General features: G+C 51.7%; 1 protein-coding gene across 1 annotated transcript; it reads right to left on the bottom strand.

Annotated features, from left to right (window-relative positions):
- Window positions 1-27,636, bottom strand: LOC133347547 (epidermal growth factor receptor kinase substrate 8-like). Its single transcript, XM_061559903.1, has 19 exons — window positions 27,409-27,636; window positions 27,111-27,264; window positions 25,908-26,056; window positions 21,030-21,119; window positions 19,890-20,051; window positions 18,529-18,693; window positions 17,912-18,000; window positions 14,622-14,911; window positions 13,516-13,601; window positions 12,262-12,388; window positions 10,361-10,449; window positions 9,895-9,969; window positions 9,500-9,648; window positions 7,885-8,031; window positions 6,779-6,857; window positions 5,362-5,481; window positions 4,394-4,550; window positions 4,093-4,175; window positions 1-2,945 (listed from the first exon to the last, which is right to left on the bottom strand). Exons 4-19 carry the CDS (start codon window positions 21,057-21,059, stop codon window positions 2,883-2,885), a joined length of 1,911 nt encoding a protein of 636 aa, XP_061415887.1. The 5' UTR covers window positions 21,060-21,119; window positions 25,908-26,056; window positions 27,111-27,264; window positions 27,409-27,636; the 3' UTR covers window positions 1-2,882.
- Window positions 27,637-27,836: the final 200 nt, after the last annotated feature.

A 27,836-nucleotide genomic window follows, 5' to 3' on the forward strand; every position in this document is an offset into this window, starting at 1 on the left:
AACAAAAAAAATCATACAACTATTAAATGGATGTTCTTTATATATATATTTGCACATGTGTAGAAATAGGAAGGGCATAACGATACGAAACATCTTGTACACGACACAGATAGGAGGCACGTTTCATTTGAATCTGCTGCTTTCATTTGTCCACCCAACCACATGGCTCTGTTCAGTGATCTGTCAAAGGACTTTAAACTCTGCACCCACAACAATGTCGCGGGGATGCCATGGTGGCGAGATGTTAACTACCTCGCCTGGTGTACAAGAAGCCCTGGGTTAAATCCTGTGTATTTGGAGTTTGCATGTCGCGTGGAATTTTCTCCAGTTCCTCCACGTGCGTTCAGAGTATTTGGCTGCGATACATTTCCGCGTGATAAGCCACTTGGTTCAGTTGTCATTTGTGGCCAGGTCGCTTTCTGAAAGAGAGCTACATAGCTCAGTGGGCCTTACCTGGTAAAATAAATAATATTAAATGTCCCCATCTTCACCATCCCATAGAGTGGTTGTTTCCCATAGTGCGGTGCTCGTCTGGCTGGGCTTATACGAGGGCTTCTAGCCGCCTAAAAAAAAACTATTAACTGAATTTCGATTTAAAGCTTTCGTGACTGCAGGGATTCATATTCTTTGGTTTTTTCGGTAAAGTCACGTAGGTAACAAATAAAATACTGCTGATGCAGACTGTTAAAACTGTTAAAACAGTCTGCATCAGCATTCAGCAGTAGGCCATGCTTTCCCACCTGATGACGGGCGCTTGTGTTATGCCCGAAACGTCGTGATTTAATTCAGCTCTGTTCTTCACCTGAGGACGGCTGCTTGCGCTGTGGCCGAAACGTCGTGAGCATTTTACGATGTTTTATTTTTATTATTTTATTATTCCCCTTCTACGTGACTTTACCGAAAGAACCAAGAATAACTATTAACTGGGCCCAGATTATTCACAGCCAGCCCACAGCGAAACCTCTCGAAGCCGCACTCGCCGAGAGAGCGCAAGGCCACCACGAGGCAAACGCGGGTCCTCTCCGTGTGACGCTCGCCAGACTCCACGCATTTAAAGAAGCACGTTCATTGAACCTTGAGGAGAGAAATATTTCACTCTTGGCTGGCCTGATTGGTGAACCTGTGCCTGTGGATGCGTCCTCGGTCTCCCACGTTCTCTGCTCGTGGCAACCTTGCTTGCACTCTTGGTTTTTTTTATAGATACATTTTCTCAATTGTTTTCTATTTTAATTACTCTTTAAATGTGGTTATTTATTTTGAAACGAAAAATATTTCCAGCCACCTCAACATTATTTCAGCTCCCGAAAGAATATCTCCATCCAGTGCCTATGAACCTCCTACCACTCCATGTGGCTTTGATTGGTACGCGAAGCATGCCATAGGCCCCGTGTTTATCCAATCATTCACCTAGTGGTGAATGCTACTGTTTTGTTAAAGTTTGCATCTGTACGTATCCGATGTAATTATATATATGCATCATGCATACCCGCATGCTACTGAGTAATGTGCATATTGTGTAGTATTATTATGTCTATTGAGTATTATGTAATATATATAATAAAATGTACGTTATCAGTTGTTGTTGTGCGAGCGTACGTCTTCTAACGTTTGCGAAGCGTGTGGATTCCACTGTCAGACAGGGCCCCCCACAGGGCCCCCCACAGAGCCCACCACGCACTGTGCGGGTCGTGGCCGTGAAACTGGCCACGCTCCACCACGCCGGCCAGTTAGGTCTGATGAAGGTGGCACAGGCATGGGATCATAGAAGTGCAACACAACAATGCAATTATTTGCAGTGCGCCCTCTGCTGCCCACCACGTAGTCCCGCAGCCCTATGGCAACGCCTGTCTGTCTGCGCATGCCTTCCGATATGAGGAAACCATCGGCGCTATGCACTTTTAAATCTAGATTGAAAACTCTTTTCTTTAGAACTCCTTTTTGTGTTTAATGTGTTGTCCTTTCCGCCCCCCCCCCCCACCCGCGCACCTCCGATTAGCGCGGTTGGCTACGTACGGTGCGAAAGACGCTCATACGTACACACATGCCAGTCACCCATCCCATCCCTGGCCGGGTTCAACTCTGCTTTAGGTTTCAAGATCTGACGAGATCGGGCATATTACGGGGTATTTGGTCATCGGTTAAGAACCGTTCACGAATTATAAATCACTATCGGCACGTTCCTCAACAGCGGAAGCTTTCCCATCAATGGGAAAATGTGCATGAGCGTGAATAATATATATTTTTTTCATATGTATGAGGAGCGGCGAGCATGTTTGGTGTCTTGGTGGCATCAAATACTGTAGTTGCGAGCTGTACGTCTGAGTTGTATTCAATGAATGGACTAATTTTTGTTGTTGTTTGGTGCCATTTCTTAATTTGTTTATTCATTTCTGATTTTACTTGGCAGTAGGGGGTGTCCATTTGCTTGGTAGTGGCTGTATATGTGGGATTTGGTCGTTATATGTGATTAATGTGCAGCGTTGTGGTATGCTATTAGCATGAATGACACTATATAAAATGAAAGTATTAGTATATTTTTTATTACGAGTGTACATGTTTGCGTTTGCACGTGCCGCGTGCGTGATGACACCATTTACGTATTGGTCCACAAATTGACAAGTGTCAAGTTCAGATTCCAGCCGATGATTGGGGGAGAGGGGGAATGGGGGAAATTCGAGGGTGCAATCGAAAATACCCACGTGACAGCCTTGCCACTGGCGATCGAACCCCCAACATTAGCGCGAGATGGCAGAGACACGGGCAGCACCCCCCCCCCTCTGCCCCAACCCACCGGCCTCGATCCGTCACCCCCATCCCCGTTGGCCTTCTGCGCCGCTCACGGCCACCGCCGTTCGAAAACCGCCTCGAGCGCTCCCTTCCGCTCAGTTCTCCAGGTCTCCGGGGTCATCACTCTCCCCGTCGATGACGCCCTCATCGTCCGAGTTCTGCGCAGCAAACACGTCGATCACGGGGGGGGGGGGCAGGTTACGGGGGGGTGAGGGAGGTGAACGAGAAGATGGAGCTGCGACGGACAGCCTTTGGGAAAGACGGAAGCATCGTTTGGTGGCGTTCACGCAGTTCAGGCGAGTAACAGCGTCGGCTCTCGGATGTGCGTTTACGCTGGACCGCGCGTTTGGTCAGCGCGGTGTCGAGACGTCGTCGGAACGTCGGACACCGCGCAGAACAACGGGCGGCACAACTCGATAACTCGTCGGAGGGCTGCACAGCGCAAACCGTGAAAAGCTACGCCGCGGTTAAGACGATTGGGATCTTCCCACCGCGATGCACGTGTGTGCAGCCTGGGTGATCAGCGCAGCAGAAAGGGAGAGAGATCAACGCTTTTAAACGATGGTGCTGGAGAAGACTTTTTGCTTATCCCTGTGGGAAGCAAGACGTACCTTTGGAAGTGTACTACAAGATATTGCCAAAATATATCTAGAGTTGTAACATCTGTGTAGATAGATGGGAACAAAAGTGTTTTGGACACGCACGGCTACAGATGTGATTGGGAAAACCTGGAGAAACTGATGATGATCGGTTGTTGTTATTGTTCATGACCATATGGCCAGGAGCTAAATGCCAATGTGCGAGGTGCGCTAGCCATGACAGAGTTTATGTCGTTTTTCGTACGGCGTAGCAAGCAGTGCCGGATTATCCGTGTAGCAAAAGTAGCTGCAAATGCTACGGGCCCCGCACTTTCAAGGGCCCCGCACTTTCAAGGTCCCCGCGCTAAATGCTTTCAGGTTATCAATTCCGGTTCAGTGATTCTGCACTTGCTCTATTACTATGGTACTATACTGCCTGCAACTTTTATGAACGACTGGGTGTTTAAGGTTAACGATTTGTCGTATCATCTGGCTGTATAGCAAATGAAAAAATACAATAACTTTACTATGCAAGTAAAAAATGCGTGCGTTTGACTATTTATGTGTTTTTTTATTATTTAAGGCCCCTTTATAACATATGCTACAGGCCGCGCACTAGCTTAATCCGGCACTGGTAGCATGTGTGTATTGCTGAACATCTTCTTCGCACCGTACGTAGCCAACCGTGCAATAAGCGGGAGGGAGGGAGGATGGTGGTGGGACTCACGCCAGCCGTTTTCTTCACCGCCTTCCTGAGTTTCAGCTTCAGCGCCAACTCCTGCTGCATCTGGTCCAGTTGCACCGTGCGGTCTGAGTGCGTCACGGACAGACACAAAGGCTGTTGTCGCCTCAACAGACTCTGGCAAGCGCTGTTAGCGAGTAGCAGCACCTACGAAGGCCGCCACGGCACACGAGGGAGGTGGGCGGCCAGCACCACACCCGGCCACCTTTGCGTAACCCAGCGGCGATGTTTACAGCACACCGGCACCAGGCAGTGGACAGACAATGTAATATACGTCAAGCCTTGCCTTTCCACGCCGCAGGTATAGGCGGCTTATGTTTGTTGCCCTCTTGCTGCTTCAAGGTGTTGGGGTAGTAGTCCACTGGGGCCCCCTTGGGGCTCCCCACGATGGGCGACGGAGACAAGGGGGGTGGCAAGGGGGCCCCCTTGCCCCGGTCCATTTCCTGGTGAGAAAAGACAAAAACATGGAAAGATGCTGAGAGGAGGTTGCACGTGTGTGGAAAAATGTTTGCCTACAAACGCTGAAGATCAGGAAGGTGGTCGAAGAAAACGGGCCTGGGTTACAACAGTTCCCAGTCGCGACCACATGTCAAACGAGACACTGTTTTTTTTATTCTGAGCCTCGTCAGAAAACTGTGGCCTTATGAAGCCAATCGTGAGTTTTGGATTTCCAAATGGCGACAATTAAAGAATCAATGTTACCGATGAAAGCGATGCGTTTGTTTTACCTCTGCTGGTCAGTGATTGGGCGACTGAGGGAGCAATAGTTAAGCTTGTTGGAGCAAAACATTCTATGGATTGGCTGCGGCCATGGTAATATGGAATTACCACCATTATATCAGGGTTTACATTAGACATGAGCACCATTGCTCTATAGTGCGGATAGACACTCGGACTGAACTCTGACTGGACTATAACGGCTACTAAACTAAACTATTTTGTATTTTACCAGGTAAGGCCCACTGAGCTATATAGCTCTTTTTTCAGAAGCGACCTGGCCACAAATGATAGCTCAACGGAGTGACTTATCACATGAACATTTATGGCAGCCACATACTCTAAACGCGTGTTTGTAAATGAGAAGGGGAAAACCCGAGGACCCGGAGAAAAATCCACGCAACCACGGGGAGAACACGCAAACTCAAAATATACAGCAGGCCTCGTCAGGGTCGGGATCAAACCCACGACCTCCTGTATACCAGGCGAGGGCGTTAACATCTCGCCATCTCGGCGTCCTTCACCCGGTTACGGTACCGGTGTGGGCATGGGGTACAAGATGTAGTTGAGAGGCTCCAGGATATTGTGGGGGACGTATCCCGTCTGCTGGGCCCCCTTGCTGGCAACCTTCCACCACGACCGAGTCGAGTCCAGCACCTGATGAGGACGCGAGAGAGAGAGAGAGAGAGTACGTATGCATGCATGTTGAACTTCTCTCGTACCGTATGTGGCCAGCCGTGCAAAACAGCAACAATGTGTGTTTTTTTCACGCGACTTCCATTCACCGTTTTGCAAGTGGCTGTTGAAACGTGACCGCGAGGTTAGGATTGGCGTTCGAAATTGTTGCAGACATTAGGGTTGCATTGCCATGGCCGAATCACACGGAGTAACTCGTCGAATTAATGGCACGCCAAAGTGTGTCTTACGCAAGTTAGGGTTTGCAATTACTCGTGGCTGAGCTGAGGCCACTAAAACCTTCCAGACTTCATTCTCGATTAATCATGAATGGGCAGGAGCCCGAACACAATCCGGGGATATCAGTGCCGCTGGCTCGGTGGCTCTGACGTGGCGAGAGTGAGTTGTCGTGAGAGTGAGAAAGTTAACCGGTGAAAAAAGACAGACAATCTGAAAGCCAGTGAGCCGATGTGAAGGTGAGGCAGTGAGACGTCGTTAGCCAGTGAGCCGATGTGAAGGTGAGGCAGTGAGACGTCGTTAGCCAGTGAGCCGATGTGAAGGTGAGGCAGTGAGACGTCGTTAGCCAGTGAGCCGATGTGAAGGTGAGGCAGTGAGACGTCGTTAGCCAGTGAGCCACTGTGAAAGTGAGGCAGTGAGACGTCGTTAGCCAGTGAGCCGATGTGAAAGTGAGGCAGTGAGACGTCGTTAGCCAGTGAGCCGATGTGAAAGTGAGGCAGTGAGACGTCGTTAGCCAGTACGCCACTGTGAAAGTGAGGCAGTGAGACGTCATTAGCCAGTACGCCACTGTAAAAGTGAGGCAGTGAGACGTCATTAGCCAGTACTCCACCGTCAAAGTGAGGCAGTGGGACATCATTAACCAGTAAGCCACTGTGAAAGTGAGGCAGTGAGACGTCGTTAGCCAATAAGCCACTGTGAGAGTGAGGCAGTGAGACGTCATTAACCAGTGAGCCACTGTGAAAGTGAGGCAGTGAGACGTCATTAGCCAGTACGCCACTGTGAAAGTGAGGCAGTGAGACGTCGTTAGCAAATAAGCCACTGTGAAAGTGAGGCAGTGGGACATCATTAGCCAGTACGCCACCGTCAAAGTGAGGCAGTGAGACATCATTAACCAGTGAGCCACTGTGAAAGTGAGGCAGTGAGACGTCGTTAGCAAATAAGCCACTGTGCAAGTGAGGCAGTGGGACATCGCTGGCCACTGCCACCCTCCACCGTTGGCCAATAAGCCGCCGCTGTCGACAGTGAGGCGGTGAGCCCAGACCTGGAGGACGTCGCCAGCAAGCACGGAGATCTCGCTGCTGCTCCTCGCCACGTAGTCGTAGAGGCAGCGCGCCATCCCCCTGCACGAACAATCGATTTCCGCCTCATGTATGCATGTGTGTTGAACTTCTTGCGCACCGTACGTAGCCAACCGTGCAAATCGCGCCCTACGCAGCCAACCAGTGCGTATGTAACTGCGAAGCGGAATTTTGATTTCCTGCTGCACTACTGCCATCCGTCTCCCCGAAATCGTCATATTTTGTGTGTCTGTACCAAATATTCATGATAATAATACTTTAATTTTATATAGCCCCATTCACGGTTATTACACCCGCAGTATTAATCAGGGCAGCCACCGGATTCGACCCGTGAACCCCTGATACGAGCGGCGAATGCGCTTTAGTTAAATGATGCTGATCAACCACGTGAACATGAGGGCGTACAACCCGGTAAACAAGGAACGTTGGGCCAACGGTGGCCCAACGTTGGTCCACAGGTTCTAACCGCATGCCAACGTTGAAAGTTTCCTGGGAAGCCCGTGTATCTCATGTGTGCAATTTTGAGAGTGGCGATTTGTTGATAAATGACCATGTGCCACTACAACTTTCTTTCAGATTTCTGAGAATAAAAAAAAAAACTAAATATATTGGGTCAATCCTTACATAATTTGATACTTTCGCTTGAGCCTGGACCCATGGAGATTGACATCACCTCGTGTATGTGTGTCTGTATAAACTTCTTTCGCACCGTACGTAGACAACCGCGCTAATCGGATGTGCGCGGGGGGGGGGGACAACAAACTAAGCACAAAAAGCAGTTCTAAAGAAATAATTTTTCAATCTAGATTTAAAAGTGCACAGCTTCGGCAGCTTCCTAATACCAGAAGGAAGAACGTTCCAGATGGCCGCAGAGGCGCGTTTAAAGGCCCGCGACGCGGTGACCGCCTTTGCCCGACGGCTCGCCGAAAGCCGCTGCTGCGAGAATGACCGCAGTTCGCGTGATGACGCTTTATGCTCCTTTGACGATGTCTGCGAGGTCTTGTTCATCCCGCACCCCACCACTGCAACTCCACAGCCCCCCCCCCCCCCCCAAATGCCTTCCCCGCACCTCGTTTGTCCCGGTGGCCACGCGCTGGGGCTGGGCTGAGATGGCTCGGCGTCCACAAACGAAACCTTCTTCTGCGCGGGGGGGTGCCAGCCGCTTCGGAACACGGGCACGTAGTGGGGCACGGGCGCCGGCTTATTCCACGCGGACCTGCACACAACGACGAAGGCAAATGAGATTCCTCCCCCGTATAGCCTTGGCGGACTGTTGGGGCAAGTGCTGTTCAGCGAGTAGCACCTACGAAGGCCGGCACGGCACACGAGGGGGGGGGGGGCGCGGTGGCCAACACCACGCCCGACCGCCTTTGTCTCCCCAGTGGCGATGTATACACACCGCACCAAGGTACTCATTTGAGGCTGAGTCGACCTTAGGAGAGGCTCAGGACCGGTTCAGATAATCGTCACTTGGTGTTCGCCGTGAGCTGGAATCGAACTCGGGTCGCCGGGTTCGTAGTGCAGCGCGCTAATCGCTACACTACTGCTCCCCTGCACACTGTGACGATTATCTGAACACCAGTGACGATTATCTGAACCAGTCCTGGCCCTCACCTAGGTCGACTCAGCCTGAAATAAGTCACTGGTGCGATATGCAAATCATCGGCACTTGGGAGACGAAGGCGACCGGGCGTAGTGCTGGCCACCCACGCCCTCGTGTGCTGTGCTGGCCTTCATAGCTGCTCGTGAAGAGCACTTGCCCAATATTATGTTGAGGCTGTACAGGGGACCTTGTCTTCGGTAGTGATGGCCAGAGTGCTGATGATTCTGACAGTGGTGGCAGTGATCTTAACAATGATTCAAGATGGCACAGCGAGCGTACAATTCAAGCAGCACACAGAGGGCATGGCAATGAAGGTTACGTACAAGGCAGAGGGCAGCGGGCAGGATAGGTTATGAGGTGCAGAAGAGGCAGGGATGCAGGGCATTTATGGGCAGTCCCCAAACTACGAACAGGGTCCGTTCCTGAGATCCGTTCGTAAGTCGAATGGTTCGTAAGTCGGAACACAGTAATGCACCGTATTTAAATGCACATACGGTCCGTGTTACAAAACGTGTTCGACAAAAAAGGGAAGCACTGTTCAGCTCATGAATAAAAATAATTATTGTATATGTTCATGTAACTCTGAAAATAGTTCCACCATTCGGTTCGCAAGCACGAGTTCACGTACGCAAGTCGGATTTGTTAAAAAAAAGAAACACTACATTTACACTATGATACCTCCTTTACCAGTGGCAAAATATAGTAGTAGGTTTTTACCCTTTAAACTGGTACAAAAACTGACACCTTTATACAAGGCATCATGTTTGCAATAACCACAACACAAGCAGTCAAAATGCAAACAAAAAGAAACAACTCTGATAATGATAATGATATGCATTGTCCTTGAAATTGTTTCTTTTTGTTTGCATTTTGACTGCTTGTGTTGTGGTTATTGCAAACATGATGCCTTGTATAAAGGTGTCAGTTTTTGTACCAGTTGAAAGGGTAAAAACCTACGACTAAACACTACATTTCTTAAGGAAGGTCGTTCGTTAGCACGTATATTCGTGAGTCTTGCGTTCGTAAGTCAGGGACTGCCTGCGTTGTGAACACGGAGGGGAGGGAGGGGTTTGTGCCCGACCTTGGTGTGTTCCACGCCTCCCCCAGGCTGCTCCACAGGTGGATGCCGTCCCCGCCGGTGCACGGAGCGAGGAGGAGCAGCGCGTCGCGAGTGAGCAGGGGGCTCACCACCGTCTCGGCCAGCTCGGGGCCCCCGCTCTCCTGCACGACCTGGGATTACACAAGACGAAGGCGAAAGGCCCCCGAATAGCCTTTCACACACTGCCGGGGCAAGTGCTGTTAGCGAGTAGCACCTATGAAGGCCGGCACGGCACACGATGTGGCGTGGGTTGCCAGCACCACGCCTGGTCGCCTTTGTTTCCCCAGTAGACATGCTTACACATTGTAGCCGGTACTTATTTGAGGCTGAGTCGACCTAGGAGGAGAAGCCCCCGACACACACACACGCGCACGTACCCTGGTGAGCGTCTGGAAGAGGGATTGCACGTGTTCATCGGCAGTGGGGTCATGGAGGTGATCCTTCAGCCGAGCCTGAATGCACAAAGCGTAAGGTCGAGATTTCCTATTAAATATCATTTGTGCAGATGACACCATTGATTTCTATTCTGGATCATAAAACAGTCCGTGCAATAGTCATAGGTATACTGATCATCTGAGAAGAAGAGCTTTATAGATTATCGGATTTCTCCGGTATAAATAAATATTCCAATTTCCGTGACATCGGTGCTTATATATAGGGTATCCAAAAATGCATCCAGATATTCCAATAATCAGCCACTGAATTAAAATAGCTTTCTCCATCCCCAGCTCACACTGCCCAAAACGACTCCGCCCCCACCCCAACCTCTGACCCCTCGCCCCCACCCACAAACCAAACATCGTTGACCCATCCAGACGCAGGCATGCCCCTTGCCCTCCTCACCAGCAGGTTGAATGAAAACTTAATCTTCTGAAGGCACTCGATGAACTCCTCCTCGGTGGGCGGCTTTGCACGCAGGGTCAGCACCCCTACTGGTGGACAGCGGCGCGGCCCACGTCGGCACGCACGCGCACGCACGCACGCGCACGGACGGAGAGGGCACACACACACAGGTGCACGGGTGAGCGTTTCCACGCCGCACGTGCATATGAGAGCGTGCAAGCACGGGCACGCAGACGCATTCAACCGCGTGAAAAATATAGGCAGGGGCCTGCAATTTTCGTATCAGGGCTCGACGACACGTGTGGCCACTGTTGAGTCGTGATATAGCCAACACGGTGGCGTGGAGAGTCGTATCGACGGCAGTGCCCGATTATCCTCGTAGCAAAAGTAGCTTCGTGTGCTACGGGCGCCGCACTTTCAAGGGCCCCGCGCTAAATGCTTACAAGCTATCAAAACCGGTTCAGTGATTCTGCACTTGCTCTATTACTATAGTAGTATACTGCTTTCAACTTTTATGAACGACTGGGTGTTTAAGGTTAGCGATTTGTCGTATTATCTGGCTGTATAGAAAATGAAAAAATGCAATTACTTTACTATGCAAGTCAAAAAAGTGTGTTTTAATATTTACGTGTTTTTTACTTATTTAGGGCCCCTTATAATATATGCTACAGGCACCGCACTCGCTTAAGCCGGCACTGATCGACAGGGCTCGATTATTGCGGCCGTCTGGAATGCTCTTCCTTCTGATATTAGAAAACCAATGGAACTATGCACTATTAAATATAGATAAAAAAAATAATTTCTTTGGAACCGATTTTTTGTGTCTAGTTTGTTGTCCTTCCCCCACACCTCCAATTAGCACGGTTGGCTTTGTACGGTGCGAAAGAAGTTCGACGTACATACACACTTGTACTGACACGCCCCCTGCATGTTCTTTCTGTCGTGTGCCCTCCCCATCTTTGTCACCACGTGTACGCTATTGCCCTAGGTCGACTCGGCCTTCAAATGAGTATCTGGTGCACTGTGCTGCCCTTCATAGGCGCTCACTGACAGCACTTGCCCCAATATCGTGTTCAGGCTTCACGGGTGATCTTTGTCTTTTTTTATTATCACAGTTTCAGAGCGCAGGCCCAAAGGCTCTAGGCCCCAGCACTGCTGAGGGTTAAGTAGATCAGCGTTAATACGTTTCTTCATTCGAGGGAATTCCAAAGCTGGACAGCGTGATTAATAAATAAGGAGAAAGAGGAGTGTTTTGACTTGCGGTGTGGTGAGCGAGTTGGTGGATGAATGAGTGGGTGGGTGGGTGAGTGGGTAACCATGTGGATGAAAGAACATCGAGTGAGCGTGATGCTGTGGCGTGTAGTGCGACGGTTGAACACCGTGTGACCACACGGTGGGCGTCTGCCAGGACGAGTCCTCAACACGAGTGGAGGAATCAACGAGCGAAGTCCGTGGGAGCGGAAACCGTCGTAGTGGCGGCAGAGGAGTTGATGAGGAGGCGACTGACCGCTGCTACTGCCTGCTGAACGCCCGTGCGTGTGCGCGTGTGGGGAGCGGTAATGTAGCGGTTAGCGCGCTGCGCTATGAACCTGGCGATCCGAGTTCGATTCCAGCTCACGGCCAGCACCAGTGACGATTATCAGAACTGGTCCCGGGCCTCCCCTAGGTCGACTCAGCCTCAAATGAGTACCTGGTGCGATGTGATAAACATCGCCACTGGGGAGACAAAGGCGGCCGGGCGTGGTGTTGGCCACCCGACCCCTTGTGTACCGTGCTGGCCTTCATAGGTGCTCGCTAAAAGCACTTGCCCCTACAGTCTGTAAAGGCTATACTGGGGATCTCTGCGTGTGCGCGTGTGTGTGTGCGTGTGTGTGTGTGCGTGTGTGTGTGTGCACCCTCACCTCCGGAGCCGACCCTGGCGCTGTGCCCTTTGCCCTTGCGCTTGTGCAGCTCGCGGCACGCGGACGCCACGCGGTCCAACTTAGCCACGAAGAAGTCCACGTCCTCCAGGGCCCGCGTCAGGGTTTGCTGATGGTGCCCAAGTGGGCGTTGGGCCGCGAGTGGGAGACACAGCGCGAGGTTCAACTTTGGTGCCAATTATTAGTATGTGTGTATTTTGAATTTCTTTCGCACCGTACGTCGCAGATTTAAAAGTGTATAGCTTCCAGTGGCTTCCTAATATTGGAAGGAAGAGCGTTCCAGACGGCCGTAGAAGCGCATCCGAAAGTGCACAATGCGCTGCCCGTCTTTGTTCGATGGCCGAGCACAAAACCGCTGCTGTAAGGATGACCGGAGTTTGCGCGATGGCTTATGCTCCTTGACGAGATTGGCGAGGTAATTGTGGATCCGAATCGGAAAGGTATCGTGCGTCTTTGGGGAAGAAGGCCATTTCACGGTCGAGGTGTTCCATGTCTCGGTGAGCGAGTGCCGTCCTTCACGAATGGCACGGGTTGGTCTCTGCGAGGCTGTGATCAGGCTGAATGGACGTGCGCCTCATCTCTGAGAATTGTGCCGAGCCTTGGTGAGTGTCTGCCATGCCCCAGTGGGCACGTGCTGTGTGTTGGCTCGGGCGAGTTGGATGCGACATGGTGAGGGTCTGCTATGCCTCAGTGGGCACGTGCTGTGTGGCCGGCGAAGCCGTGTCTTGTTTGCCAGTCTGCAGTACATTGGGGGTAGCCGTGCCGTGTGTTGGCGTGGGGTTCAGAGAAGAGGTCGCAACCGGGTACCCGATACCCGTACCCTACCCGATACCCGGCTACCCGTACCCGGCCGGGTACGGGTACGGGTACCCGTTTGCAACCCTGGTGCGGCCGGGTATGGGTACGGGTAGACCGTGAGTCACTGGTGAGTAACTGTTTGTCACTCATTTCCCAACGTCTTGTCTCTTCTCACAATTCAAGTTCCTAGAATCAACCCACCCGCGCCCGCAACATTGCTTCATCCCAGAGGTCGCAATCAGGTACCCAATACCCGTACCCTACCCGTACCCGGGCCGGGTACGGGAAGGGTACGGGTACGGCCGGGTACAGGTACAGGTACCCGTTTGCGACCCTGGTGCGGCCGGGTACGGGTAAGGAATCTAAACCCGTTTGCGACCTCTGGTTCAGAGTCTCGTGTAGCGGTGCCGTGGGGTAGGGAGGCTGCGAGATTCTCACCGTGTTCTGCACCACCTTGAAGGCTTGCATATCTGGGTGCTCCGCGAGCTCCTCCTTGTCATCAGCCCTCCTCTGGACTCCGGCTTCTGCCCATGAAACAAACCAAACAGTCCGGGTATTTAATTATGCACATGGTATGATTAAATATTTGCACAACGGGTGAACCGACAAAACGGCTGTCCACGTTTATTTACGTATAGAAGCTGCAAAATAGTGATTACAAAAACATCAACACGCTCATCAACAGCACTCCCTTCAAAGGAGAAGTACGTCTTTTATGTGACGACTTAGGCCAGGGGTTCGGAAAACAAAAAAAAACAAGGGCCATTTTTTTTTTCGAATCTGATTAACAACAACAAAAAACTCAACATTTCAAGAGCCGCAATGCACCGCGTGGTGAATTCGAGACGGTGATGGCCCCTTCGTAAACGACGTCGCAAAGCGGTCCCTTAAAGAGCCGCACGTGGCTCCGGAGCCGCGTGCGGTGGCCCACGGAGGACTCGAGAAGAGCCCCGTTGCCTGATAAGTTGCCTCTTGCAATACTCTTCTTTTTAATGCCACCACAGAGTGTCATTGACGAATGTGCTATGTCGATTTAATTGTTGTCAGTTTCCGCTTGGGCACCGCTGCCTATGCACTATCACACAAATAATTAGTTTACAATTGGAATAGAATGAATAAGTGAAAAAAAATGGAATGTAGATTTCACATGTTACATGCTGCAATTGATGATTGAGCTAAAACTATTATAAAAATCTGTATTTATACTGGAGGAATCCGATGAGCAATAACGCTCTTTTTCACAGTTGTCCAGTCGGGGCGTGTGAACATTTGCCAACCCCAAGAGATTCTGGTTTCCTCTCCAGAGTTAGTCACAGCGCTGGCTCAATCCTCTGACATGCTCATTGCAAGCGCATGAGCCATCAGCTGTCATCCACTTTCTAACGTCGCAACTGGCCGCTACCGCCTCTGCAAAAGGGCACGGCGAGGTCAATGGGTAGCGCCGTGGGCACGTGGACAGCATGAAAGAGGAGTCGCGCCCTCTCTACTGGAGCCCCCCCCCCCGCCCTTCCACCAGCAGTGCACTTTCAGGACTGCACCTTTACCTTTAGCACCGTGGCCTCCTTGCTCCTCCCCGGCGAGCCTGGGGGTCGCGCGGTCCACGGCGGCCGCCGGCTTCGCCCGCTCAGCGCCCTCCTTGCTCCGCACGCCCTTGGGGAGCGCCGCGGCCTCGGGCGGCGGCTGCTGCTGCTGGGTCACCGACTCCGGCCGCGGGATGGGCGCTGCGGCGGCGGCCGGGAAAGGTGTGTACGTGTAGGTGCCGGGGGGCACATCGGCGGGTCGCTGCTTGGCGGCACTCTGGTCCTCCCGCTGTTGTTCCAACTTTCGGATTTTTCTGCGGGGGTGAGCGTACGTATGTTGTTGGACGCTTCTCGCACCCGTGCGCGTAGCCCAGGGGGTGGGGGGACGTCCGACCCGCGGGCCGTGTGAGGCCCGCGGAATCAAAATTTCGGTGTGGCCCTGCCAAGGCAACCGCAGGCGGGACTCGAAATTCAATCAATCTAGGAGCAAACCTGGATAAGCAGTTGTGAGTAGCGACATCATCAATACCAGCTAACATCACGCGCCTCGCCAAAGAGAAGCAGTTCCAGCCATCGGATTAGGGGTGAGTTAATAAAATGTTTGATCAAATATAACAGGCTAATTTTAAAGTTGATGATTTTGTATGGCCTGCGAATGATGTTATAAATATCCAAATGGCCCTTGGCAGAAAAAAGGTTCCCTACCCGTGCGCATAGCTGATCCGCGCAAATTGGAGGTGCGGGGAGGGGGTGGGGGTGACGGACAACAAACTGAACACAAAAAGCAGTTCTAAAGAAATGAGTTTGTCAATCGGAAGGAAGAGCGTTCCAGACGGCCGCAGAAGCGCGATGACCGTCTGTGTTCGATGGCTAACCAAAAGTCTCTGCTGCTGCTGCTGCTGACTGGAGTTGGCACGGTGGTTTATGCCCCTTGACGAGATCCGCAAGGTGATTGTGGCTCATTTGTGGCGAGCGCTTTGTTTGTAATAGAGTGCGACCCTGTAATGGAGATGTGGCACAGACAAACACGTTGACAGACCGACTAATGAGCTGGCATTTCTGACAGGCAGAGAATAAGGGACAAACGTGGGCACAAAGGGCGGAGCGGTGGAACACTGGTTAGCATTGTCCTAGAAGTACACCTGGAAACCACAATTCTGATTCCTGACCAGCCCACAGCACACCAAGCCACACCAACCCAATCCACATGGCCAACGCGGCATGGGAAGGCCAAGAGCTGTAAAAGACACCGTACAACGCGATAGACACAAAACTCCTGCCAGACTAGACAGAGGAAGACTGGGAGACACGCTACCACACTTTGCTACCACTGCTACAGCCTGTGGAAGCATGAGCCGACGACCAAATCACCAGGAATTTGCCTCATCAGATTTCGGAAGCTAAGCAGGACTGAGACTGGACAGTGCTTGCTTGGATGGGCGCCCACAATGCATCATAGGTGTTAACGGCTATGTGTCTACATAGTGAACAGTAGAGGGCAGTGTGAAATTCCATTGTTGTACTGTACTTCTTTGCCCTCACATCCATGCTCACCACCTTCACCAACCCACACTGACCAGCGTGGTGAAATATGGTCAAATCACCCCCATGACCGGCCCAGGCACGGGGAGGGCCCCATCCAGGGCCGGATTACTAAATAAAAGTCTGTTCATTGACGCGTGACACAGAGAGGAGCTAATAATCCTGATGCCAACAAAGGCAGATTCAGGCCATTCCCAACTATGCCTGGCAACCCGATGAGCAAAGCTGAGCTCAAAGACATGCACACTTGACTGATACTGAGAGCGATGTTAGGAGGCCGGTTTCTCTGCCTCCCCTGTGAGTCCACTTCAGAAGGCGCCTCTCCAGAACATCTGCCTGTCTACTTGCAGCTCGCGTGTGCCATGCTGCCTGTTACTGGGTCACACGCACGAAGGCATCTCTCGATAAGCTCTCAGCTAAAACAAACAACACTCAACAAAAACAAAGGTCAGAGCAGCCACATAGGCCGGCGCAGGAGGGTTCTCCCACCGTTCTGACAGTGACTGAGAAAATGTGACATCGTCCTGGCTTGCGCTGAAACCTATTTGATATGTCCTCTACCTTGGCTCTTTTGAGTCATTAGTCTGCCCTGTGTTTAGCGTCCACTAAATCACATGACACCTAAGTATACAATCGTGGAATCAAAAACACTCCATACGTAATTGTGTACATAATTCTAATAAATGTAGTTTAACACGTAGGCTTTCGCGACCAATATTATTCGTAATAAACAGGTTTTTTTTTGGGGGGGGGGGGGGGGGTTAGATCACGTTAATATAAATATACATTGTTAACCAACCACCACCCGACACGGCCAATTCGTAACTTTTGTCGCGTAAACAGAACGTGCCAACGAGTGGACTGCTTCAGCACACCCACGTGTTGGAGAGCAAACCCGACAACATTCACAGTTCGAGTACTGCGCCGTTTCGCTGGTGATTGGGGTGGTTAGCGCACTGCTGGTGGACGCTGTTGCATTGGCGCTGCGTGCGGTGTTAGTGGAGTTGTCGGCGGCGTTGTTTGTTGCACGTTGAGTCGGCACTGCGCTGCCACGGCAATACCCCGGTTAACGTCGGGGATGCGTTCCGAACAAGGTGCGACGACGAATATCGAAACGACGTGAATGGAAGCGATTGGCAGGGCAACGTTGAACTTCTTTCGCACCGCCACGTAGCCAACCGTGCTAATGGGAAGGGGTGGTATTTGATTGGGAAGGCTGAGAGGCGACGGATACGAGACAGGGCGGACGAAGCTCACCAGCGACGCAAATCGGGTTGGCGGTGCTAATCACGTGACGACGTATTTGGGAAACGACGTAAAAGAGGGAGATGTGCATCGGAGTGTTATTGTATATCCTGTTATTGTTGTTGTCGCTGTCGTTGGCATTGTTGTTGCTGCTGTGTTGAGAGTGTGTATAGTGTTGCGTGTGTTTGTTGTGCCAGTGGTGTCGCGTTGAGTTCGTGTCCGCGAGTGTGCGACGACCGCTGCCCCGTTGGCAATCGCGAATTGTTGTCGTTCACTGCCGGTGCGGTTGCTGCTGCGATGGTGTCGCATTGTGCGTTGTTGTCTGCGCGGTGGAATATTCTCAAGAGCTGCTCTTTCGCGATGGCCGTGGCGAGGCGTCTTGAAAGGAGCCAGCGCTCGCCACGGCAACCGTCACGAGCAACTTCCCGGTTCGCCCAGCCGCGTCGCGAAACACCCGCGACAGTTGTGGCGCGCGCGCAGTGTGCCCGGGTGTGTCGGTGCCGCGTTTGGGTTTTGCGTCTTATTACTCCACGACAGCAGGACGCTCCTTCGCGCGGCCCTTCCCCGCCTGAGCGTCCGCAAGCGCGCTCGTTATGTCCTGGCAGACGAGGTTCACCTAACGGGATGCACAACGCACACAACAACAACAAACACCAACAAACAGCCGCAATTTGTCACCAAGTGGCGGTGAAGTCACCGCAGCTGTTGTGCCAGGCTAAGTGCACTGTGAGGCCACGTGGAGTGCCGAACGCACGCTGAGAGTAGGTCATAGACCCTGGTGACTGACTGAGATGACTGAGATGAGTGGCCGATGCACCGACTGCGCTCCACACAGTGCCATCCATTGGTTATTCTCGACGATGCACAACGAACAAAGATCCCCCGTACAGCCTCAACAGACTGTCGGGGCAAGTGCTGCTCGCAAAGCACCTCCTCCTTCACACGTGGCGTGAAGAAGAGCCATTGCCCGCAGCGTCACTTTTTTCTTCAGAAGGCAGCGTTATTGCCGAATGCGATGAGTTTTTTAGTTGTTTATTTTTTTCCCCGCTCATCGCGAGCATCATTTTCCCCTCGATACGGGGCCGGAAGAACCGCACGCTGACCGCGCGCTCCACTCGACGCGTGCAACCCGAACAAGGCTCACCGGAAGTTCGCGACAGCTGAAGAGGTGAATGTCGGGCCGGCTCTGCGTGTCGTCCTGGCACAGGATGGCAAGGAGGCCATCCTCCCGCGACGACCCGATCTCCAGCTCAAACGGCACGGCCTCCACGCGCTGCACCGATGCCAGCGGGAAGTTCTCCAGCACGTCCTGCAAGAGTTGGGTGTGGATCGCAATTCACGGCCTGCCACGTTGCCACGAAACGCCCGCCCGTGGCCCTCTGCAGCTTTCGGTTCGCGTCCTATCGACTGAGCAGCGCACAAAGTGCTGACGGCACTGAGGCGTGCTAATGCCTCTCGGCCTTGCCCAGACCACCGTCTCAAAAGAACTGATGGTGTGATCCGTTTTGTTATTTGGAACCACCAACTCAGAGAGCTGAGAAAATGCGGCCATGTCAATAGGCAGCGGTGACTTAAAGACAAAACCGTAGACCGCTTTTCTCCACATTAGGACTCATCAGTAGCGTACAGTCTTGAAGGCTCACTGCTGCCGCAGGTCTCTGGAAGCCGGCTTTCACAAACGTTTATCTTGTGATGGGGTTTGTCGTCATGTACACACTTGAATCTTGTCTTATCTCCACGTGCAGCGCTGTGTGTCGTGCCGGTAACTCGGTGGTGTAGCACGGTTGGCATGGGTCCCGGTGCTAGGAATGAATGGATTATTTTTTCTCCGGGTCATCCGGGTTTTTCCCTCCACATTTATAAACATGCGTGTAGATTATCTCGAGTGCTCGGCCTGATAGAAATGTGGACGTGATAAGCCACTTCATTGGGTTATCATTAGTGGCCAGGTCGCTTCTGACAAAGAAGCTAATAGCTCAGCGGCCTTCACTTGGTAAAAAAAGGGCATAATATGACTTTGAAAACCCCCCGCCCACCACGCATTTCACAATTAGCACTATTCGCATTCCTGCATTTCCCATAAATATGCTAAATTCCTCTTCAAATGCAAATTCTTTTGTCAAGGCTCTCTTCCTCCTCCCTCACAGCTTAAATAGACACTCCAAGCCTAAGACGTGTCATTTAGACTCTGTCTTATCGACAGACATGTTCTTCACCTGAGGACGGCTGCTTGTGTTGTGGCCGAAACGTCGTGAGAATTATTTTATTTTTATTATTTTATTACTTCCCTTCTACGTGATTTTACCGAAAGAACCAAGAAGAAAAAAAAAGTTGTTTAGTTTTTAGTTTATTCACGGTGGTCACCCATACAACACGCCGCGCAGGCCCAAACCCTTGCTCGGCTTCCGAGGTGCAATAGAACCGGCCGCGATCGTCAGCGGGGAAAACAAAAACGTAAGGATAGAAGCTGGGGGGCGGGGCGGGAGGGGGGGTAGATTGGTTCACCTGCGTGTCTTTGCTGATGAGGCAGACGGAGTGGCCATTGACCTGCAGCATCATCTCCTGGCTCCACACCTTGCCCTTGTGCTGCAGCACGTGCAGCTTGCGCACTCCCACGGGCACCGCCCGCTGCACCGCTCGCTTGTCCACGGAGAACATGGCGAGGTGCTGCACCCCCCCCCCACAACCAAACCAACCCATCCCGCGGGGGGGAGGGGGGGGCGACACGCCAGGCGGTCCCAAACAGTCGGGAAAAATGAGCGCGAACAAATTAGCATCCGAGCGCATCCTGAATCTGGGGACGCTGCTGCTGCTGCTGCTTCTTGCCGGTTCGATCTCCCGACGTGGCAGTCGAAAGGATGGGAACGTTTCTTAAATTTCGCCCACCCCGCCCCCCCCCCCAACTCCCTCCGCACGAGAAAATAACCGTACAGATATTGTCGAAACAGACAGCGCAACAAGAAGGCGTAAGTCACAAAGCCATTGTTGGTGGTTGGTCATTCGTACAGGAGCGAGTGGAGACGCGCACGCGTGCCAGGCCCCCCCCTGCCGTGTGTCGTCACAAAGTGGCCTCCTCTCTCGCTGTCTCCACAGGCGACGTCACGTGACACGCTCTCGACAGGTGACGTCATCGCCTCGTGGCCGCTCACCGGCGAGCGTGTGCGGCCGCGAGCGAGGGGGTTTTGAAGAGGGGTGATTTGGATGTCGTATTTACAGAACTGCCGCATGACGTGGCCGCGCGAGATTGATGTGAGCCTGAATCATTTAGTGGACCGTATTGGTTGTGTTGCGTTCGGCCTCTCTTTAACTATTCATAACCTTCCACGAGATTACAACGATTCGCAACCAACTTATAACAACAAAAACAAAAACGCACAAAAACGTATTATTGGGTCTTTCGGTAAAGTCACGTAGATAGGTTCAAAGAAAATATAAAAAAACATAAAAATATATGTTATAATAATGATATTTCATTTGAACCTATCTACGTGGCTTTACCGAAAGACCCAAGAATATGAATTCCTGCAGCCACGAAAGCTTTAAGTCAAGCACAAGAAACGTGTTTGAGAGCATTGTTCATCCGACTGAAACAAAACAGACACAAAGGGGATAAACAAAGAAACCCCGGCACGTGGCGACACTGACCTCGACGCGGTGATTGGTGACGTCATCCATGTTCTCGCGTGTCCCAATTACCTCGCGTCGATCCGCGGCCGCTGTCACCTGCACACGCCTCTACGTCGCGACAGCGGAGACGGAGTGCAAACACACGGCGGCAGCGACGTTGATGTCAGTGATTATGCGGTTGCGGCGGCGTCCGCCACGTCTAAATCCAACATCTCGTGTCGAGACACTCCAGAGCGGCGGAGAGTCGACGGTCGTTGGACGATGAGGTCCGGGCGTGGGGGAAACGTGGTGGAAGAGGTCAACACGCAGGGATAACATCGAATCGCGTGCGTAAGACTAATTGGTATTTCGATGTGAGTATATGCTGCATGTCATGAACCCTCCAGCCACTAGAGGCCACAATATATATATACACAAAAGCACATAGGGGGTATTTAAGACCGAAACGGGAGGATTTCTCCACAATTCTGGCTGTCGACTGATGAGGTTGGTTATAATTATACCGTCAAAACGTCGTACTCGAATTTTAAATGTAGCGGATTTAATCTCCAACACACAACCGGTGTGTGCTGAACTAGCAACGAATTGGCACGTTTTGTTTACGTGGCAAACCTACACTAATTGGCTTTGTCGGGTGGTGGCGGGTTTAACGACACATTTATAGCTACGCGATCATACCCCTCCATCCCACCCCTCCAAGAAAAACCCCTTCTATTATGGATAATAAACAAAGTTTTGATTCGAATCACAACAATTCATTGCATGTACTGTGATCGTTACATATTCTACTTAGAGGACGTTTATTTACCGGGTGACGTGCCCATGGGTGCGGTAGGCGTGCCGGTAGCCCCAGGCAGCTCGCTGCAGCGGCGTGGGCCACGCCTGCATGGGATTGTTTGGGGTAAGGAAGACCCACTGAGCTATGCGGCTTTTTTGTTCAGAAGCGACCTGGCCATCGCAAATGATAGCTCGATGAAGAGGGCTCGTCGCGTGGAAATTTGGAGCTGTCAAATACTCTAAACGCGTGTTGATTCTAAAATGTGGAAGGGAGAAAAGTCCACGCGACCACGGGGAGAGAGAGAGACACGCAAACTACAAATATACAGCAGGCGTCAGGGTCGGGATCGAACCCACGACCTCCTGCATCCTCGGCGGGGGTAGTTAACATTTCGACACCGTGACGCCCGAAGAAGCAGCGGTGGGGCTGGTGGCTCAAATATTTTGTTGGGGCGGTGCAGGCGTCGTAGTGAGAGGCGGGAGGGGCGGCGGTGAGTGACACCTTTGCCCCCCACCCACGCACCCACCCACCCCTTTGGGGTGACCCATAGGCGACCGACTACAGGCAATGGCTTTTTCATCATCTTTGATGCTGACAAATAGATCCCCGTAGATATTGGCAGTAGCTTGTTGGTCGTGTTTAAGGCTTCGCGGGTCACATTTCGCCAACGGTGCCACCAATTTAAGAACCTCCCCCCCAGCTGCAGTCAGAGCGGCGGGGGAGTCAGTAGGAACAAGCGAGTGGGGCAGGCGGTGATTGGACACGAGAGGGGGGGGGGAGGGCATGAGGAGAGCGAATGGGAGGTAGGAGCAGTGGTGATACCGGCACGACTACAGCAGGCGGATATATCTGAGTGTGGAGAGACAAAGGCGGTCGGGCGTGGCGCTGGCCACCCACCCCCCTCGTGTATCGTTCCGGTCTTCATAGGTGCTCGCTAACAGCACTTGACCATAAAGTCTGTGAAAGCTACCGGGGGTAACTTTGTCTGTGTATACTGTGTAACCGGTTAACGGGCTGCGCTACGAACGCGGTGACCCGAGTTCGATTCCCACTCACGACCATCACCTGTTATGATTATCCGAATCGGGTCCCGGGCCTCCCCTAAGTCGACTCAGTCTCAAATGAGTATCTGATGCGACGCCTAAACATCGCCAGGCGGGAGACAAAGGCGGCCGGGCGCGGTGTCGGACACATCGCGTGCCGTGGCGACCTTCACAGGTGCTCGCTAATTACACCGGCTTCAAAGAGGTGATATTTTTTGTGACACTATTTGTAGGTGTGTCTGTGTGTATGTGTGCTTACGCGTTGCTTGTAAGGGTACGTCACAGCATTTAATATGTGGGCACGACGTACTAAATTCCACCCGCAGATCGTCACGAACAAGCTTGTCCGCCTCAAGAAGCCTTCGACGATGATGCTGCACGCTGACAGGGTGAATGTTGGGAAAGCCCTCCACGTGCGTGACAAATCTGTAAAGACGGTCAACATCACGCGGAGCGGGTACCGTTGCGGGGCTCGGCTACCTGCGGCTCGTGAGCACGCGGGCGGTGGCTCCTTAAGGACTGCAGTTGCTGCTCTTGAAAGTCGAAAAAAAATGCTCTTCTTGTTATTTTGGTTGCCCACCCCTGACTACCCGACACAGCATATATCACCGTGGAAGTCCAGCTTACCATGGACGTCCAGTTTACCATGGAAGTCCAGTTTACCGTGGGAGTCCAGTTTACCATGGGAGTTCAGTTCACTCTAGGAATCCAGTTTACAATGGGAGTCCAGTTTACCATGGGAGTTCAGTTCACTCTAGGAATCCAGTTACCATGGGAGTCCATTTTACCACGTGAGTCTAGTTTACCCTGGGAGTCCAGTTCACCATGGGAGTCCAGTTCACCACGGGAGTCCAGTTTACCGTGGGAGTTCAGTTTACCACGTGAGTTCAGTTTACCACGTGAGTCCAGTTTACCCTGGGAGTCAAGTTTACCCTGGGAGTCGAGTTTACCATAGGCAGGGGTCGGCACCCTGCGGCTCCGAAGTTGCATGCGGCTCATCAACGCGCTTCGTGAGGTTACAAATTAAATAACCACCGTCTCGTAGTCACATGCATTCCGGATTTTGAAATATTCGGTATTTTTTAACCGAATTCGAAAACAATGGCTCTTCTTGTTATGTTTGGTTTCCGACCCCGAGTATAGTTGGTGTAAATACTGTGTGCTATGACGACGGAAGAAAGGGTAAATGATATTTGGTTCAACATCATAACTGGAATACCTCAGAGGATGTATGTCGCCACCCCCTCCACCCTCTTGTTTGCTACAGTAATAGACTATGTCGCGAAACGAGAAACACGTGGATCGATTACATCACGTATTGAATGACTCCGGGAAAGGAGGGGAAGCAATTGTTTGACTTCGACTTTGCTGATGACACAGCTTATGTTAGACAACACATGAATGAACCATTTCAACTGCAATGTACACAGATGGGCCAGGAAACACGAAGGCTATGTGCGACCAATATTATTCATACTACACAAGGTTCGTGGGTTAGATTTGGAAAATCACCTGATGAAGCTGGTTGTAATCACCAGCGAAACGTCGTACTCAAATTTTAAATGTTGTGGGTTTACTCGCCGTCACACCGATGCGCTGAAGCAATAGCAAATTAGCACGTTTTGGTCACGTGTAAGCGCTTACTAATTGGCTATGTCGGGTGGTGGTGGGCTAACGGCACATTTATATTTACGCGATCTAATGCAAAAAAACCTTTAATATGGATGAAAATTAAACTATGGTGATAAAAGCATGGCCACTTTCCAGGCACTTTGTTTTCATAAAATATCAATAGAGGAATACATTGAAAAGAAAGTAGGAGAGTGGGTTTTTTGTTGTTGCTATCTCAGGTAGGATAATCTCAAACAACAAAACAGGTGTGGATTCCACGATAAGATGTTCCAGTGAATAACCGTCAAGCTCATTGTATCATCTCAAACTATAAGTATCCAAACACTTTTACCTGATATTTGTATTCTCATCGTTCAGAAATGTCTATTTGTATGTTGAGCATTAATGTGACGATGACGCTTTGAGTGGAAGAATTTACGCCGGTAAGGCGCCACACGCGTGCAACACACAAATGTGCGTGACGATAAATGCGCCGACACGGCAAACGTGCATACAGCACGTTGTCTTGTGTTCAGAGAAATGTTTACTCCATTTCACACGAGACCCTGTTGACGCTCGAACGTTTCTCGAAACGTGGAGAGAGAGAGAGAGAGAAACAATGTTAAAGATCTAAATCTCATTCGTTTGGCGCGGTCCATATTTACTCTCTGAAATTCAAGAAGCCTCTCGGCTTAAATTAGCGTGGGTTGGTGCTCACCTCATTTGGCAACCCCGAGACAATTGGTGGAAATTCCACATTCCTCAGGTGGGTGCCAGTGTATCGCACAAACGGGTATCATCACCGTCATTCGCCACGATCAATCCACTGCGCGATGAAAAGCCTCCTAAAGCCGTTGCCAGCCTCACGACACGGGCAGCTCCCATGAGCACGGTTGGCGATGTACGGCGCGAAAGAAGTTCAACATACATGCACGCACGCAACCCATCTAATAGCGCCTTCACACGCGAACAGATTGCGTCGTTCCGTATCCCTACGAGGCGTCCTCTCGAACGCCCGCTCTCTCCCCTGTCTGTCTCTCTTTACATCCAAATTTAATGTGATGAAGAGTTTTTGTTTTTATTCGCAACTGCGGTAGCCACGGCCACTGTTTAACCTATTCCACTGACCATATTTACACCACATCCAATAAAATGCACGTTGGATAACGAACGACTCCGAACGTTGTGCCAAGGCTTCTCTAATGTCATCGCTGTGTCAGTGCATCACTTTAGTAAAATACTGTATCTGTGCGCAATTGCCTCTGCCTTTCTCTCCGGTGCTCAGAAGGAATAACTTACCGAAACGTTAGCTCGTATATTTTCCAGATACAATATACGACGCGAATAATGATGATAATGATGATACCAGCGATGGTAACGGTGACGAACCACTGTGAAGCCAGTCCACATTCGTCCAATGCACACAACAGATCGTTACACATTACAGCACGGCGCAGTCCTTACTTTTCCGACGTTAGATGAGCTAAATATATGTTTCCCACGGTCGAAACGTTGTAATATCCACGGTAAAAGGTGCGTGGCACAGGGAGGTGGGTCCGCCTTTGATGTGCGGATCGCACAGGGCAGGGAGGAGCATTTGTGTCTCCACGCAGCTGCAGGCAGAGAGGTGGGAGGAGGAAGGGTGGGAGACGTGAAGATCAGGTTCCCTGCTCACTCGCTCACTCACACACAGGACTCTGTCACCCCCCTCACAAAGACACCAACAACAACAAAACATCCCCCGTGTAGCCTTAACAGACTGTTGGGGCAAGTGCTGTTAGCGAGCACCTATCCAGGCCGGCACGGCTCACGCGTGAGTGGGTGGCCAGCAACCACGCACGGACGCCTTTGTCTCCCCAGTGGCGGTGTCTACACACCGCACCAGGTACTCATTTGAGGCTGAGCCGACCTAGGGGTGGCGCCACTGGCGCTGGCCGCGGAGTGGGAATTGAACTCGGATCGCCGGGTTCGCAGCGCAGCGCGCTAACCCTAACGCGCTGCCGCTCCCCAACCCTCACAAAGACAAAGATCCCCTTCGTGTAGCCTCTAACAGACTGTTGGGGCAAGTGCTTTTAGCGAGTAGCACCCCTGAAGGCCGGCACGGTACACGAGGGGGTGGGTGGCCAGCACCACGCCTTGCACGCACACTCCCCGAGGCTCTCTCCACGCCACTTCTCGTGACTTTAATATTTCTCTTAGCCAGCCTCTTCCCACGGCTTCCACACAGCACGTACACACACACACTCCTCCTGCAGTCGACCAAAAACCCAACGAACGCCAGTGAAATATAACGCCTTTTGGCGTCCTCTGGTCTAACACCGTTTTGAGACGAGGCTCAAAAGAAAGCTGTCTCTGGTGTGGACCAATCAGTTTCAAAGACAATGCATATATTATCAGAGTATGTTTTTAGTTTGCATTCTGACTACAAGTATTGTGGTTAATGCAGATATGATTCCTTGTAAAAAGGTTTTAGTTTGGTGTTTTAAAATCTCAACACCTGTTTTGTTGCCAGAAAAAAGGGGAAAACCATATTCTCACATAATAACCTTGTTGGCAGACCTTTGGGACAAAGCGCTGTTAGCGAGCACCTATTTGGTCTGGGCCAACACCACGCTCAGCCGCATTTGTCTTCCCAGCGCTGATGTTTATACACCGCGGCGTACTCACCTGATGAGGCTGAGTCGACCTAGGGGAAGTCTCGGGAAGAGTTTTAATTGCCACTCGCCACCGATGTCGGCAGTGGCCGGGGAGTGGGACTCCAACTCGGGTTTTGCGTGGCGCAGTGACCAGAGCGAGGCCACCACTCTCCGCTCACTCCTCACTCACTCGCGCACACGCACGTCGATCAAACAGCGCACTTCACGTCGACAGAGAGAACGCCAAACACTTGCAATTCGGGAGATAAAATAGAAATGTAAAGTTTACACAAAGAGACTTTTTGGTGGCAAGTGCTGTTAGCGATCACCTATGAAGGTCGGCACGGCACACGATGAGGTGGGTGGTCAGGACCACGCCCGGCCGCCTTTGTCTCCCTAGTGGCGATGTTTACACACAGCTCCTGGGTACTCATTTGAGGCTGAGTAGACCCTCGGGGAGGCCCAGGACCAGTTCAGATAATCGTCACCGGTGTTGGTCGTGAGGGTGAATCGAACTCGGGTCGCCGGGTTCGTAGCGCAGCGCGCTAACCACTACGATACCGCTTCCCACACGCACACTCACACAGACCCGCTCCCAATCATCATTCACGCACTCCTCGCTCCATCACCTTTCCTCCCTCTCGCACGCACTCATCTGCCTTCAGCAATGCACCCTCCCCTTTCAGCTTGCCCAGCCACTCCCATTGTAACACAACTCCTTGCTCTGCCCCATCCCACGCACACACGCACACACACG

The sequence above is a fragment of the Lethenteron reissneri genome, chromosome 26, assembly GCF_015708825.2.
Source record: "Lethenteron reissneri isolate LAM-NWPU_2019-01 chromosome 26, ASM1570882v1, whole genome shotgun sequence".
Taxonomy (NCBI): domain Eukaryota; kingdom Metazoa; phylum Chordata; class Hyperoartia; order Petromyzontiformes; family Petromyzontidae; genus Lethenteron; species Lethenteron reissneri.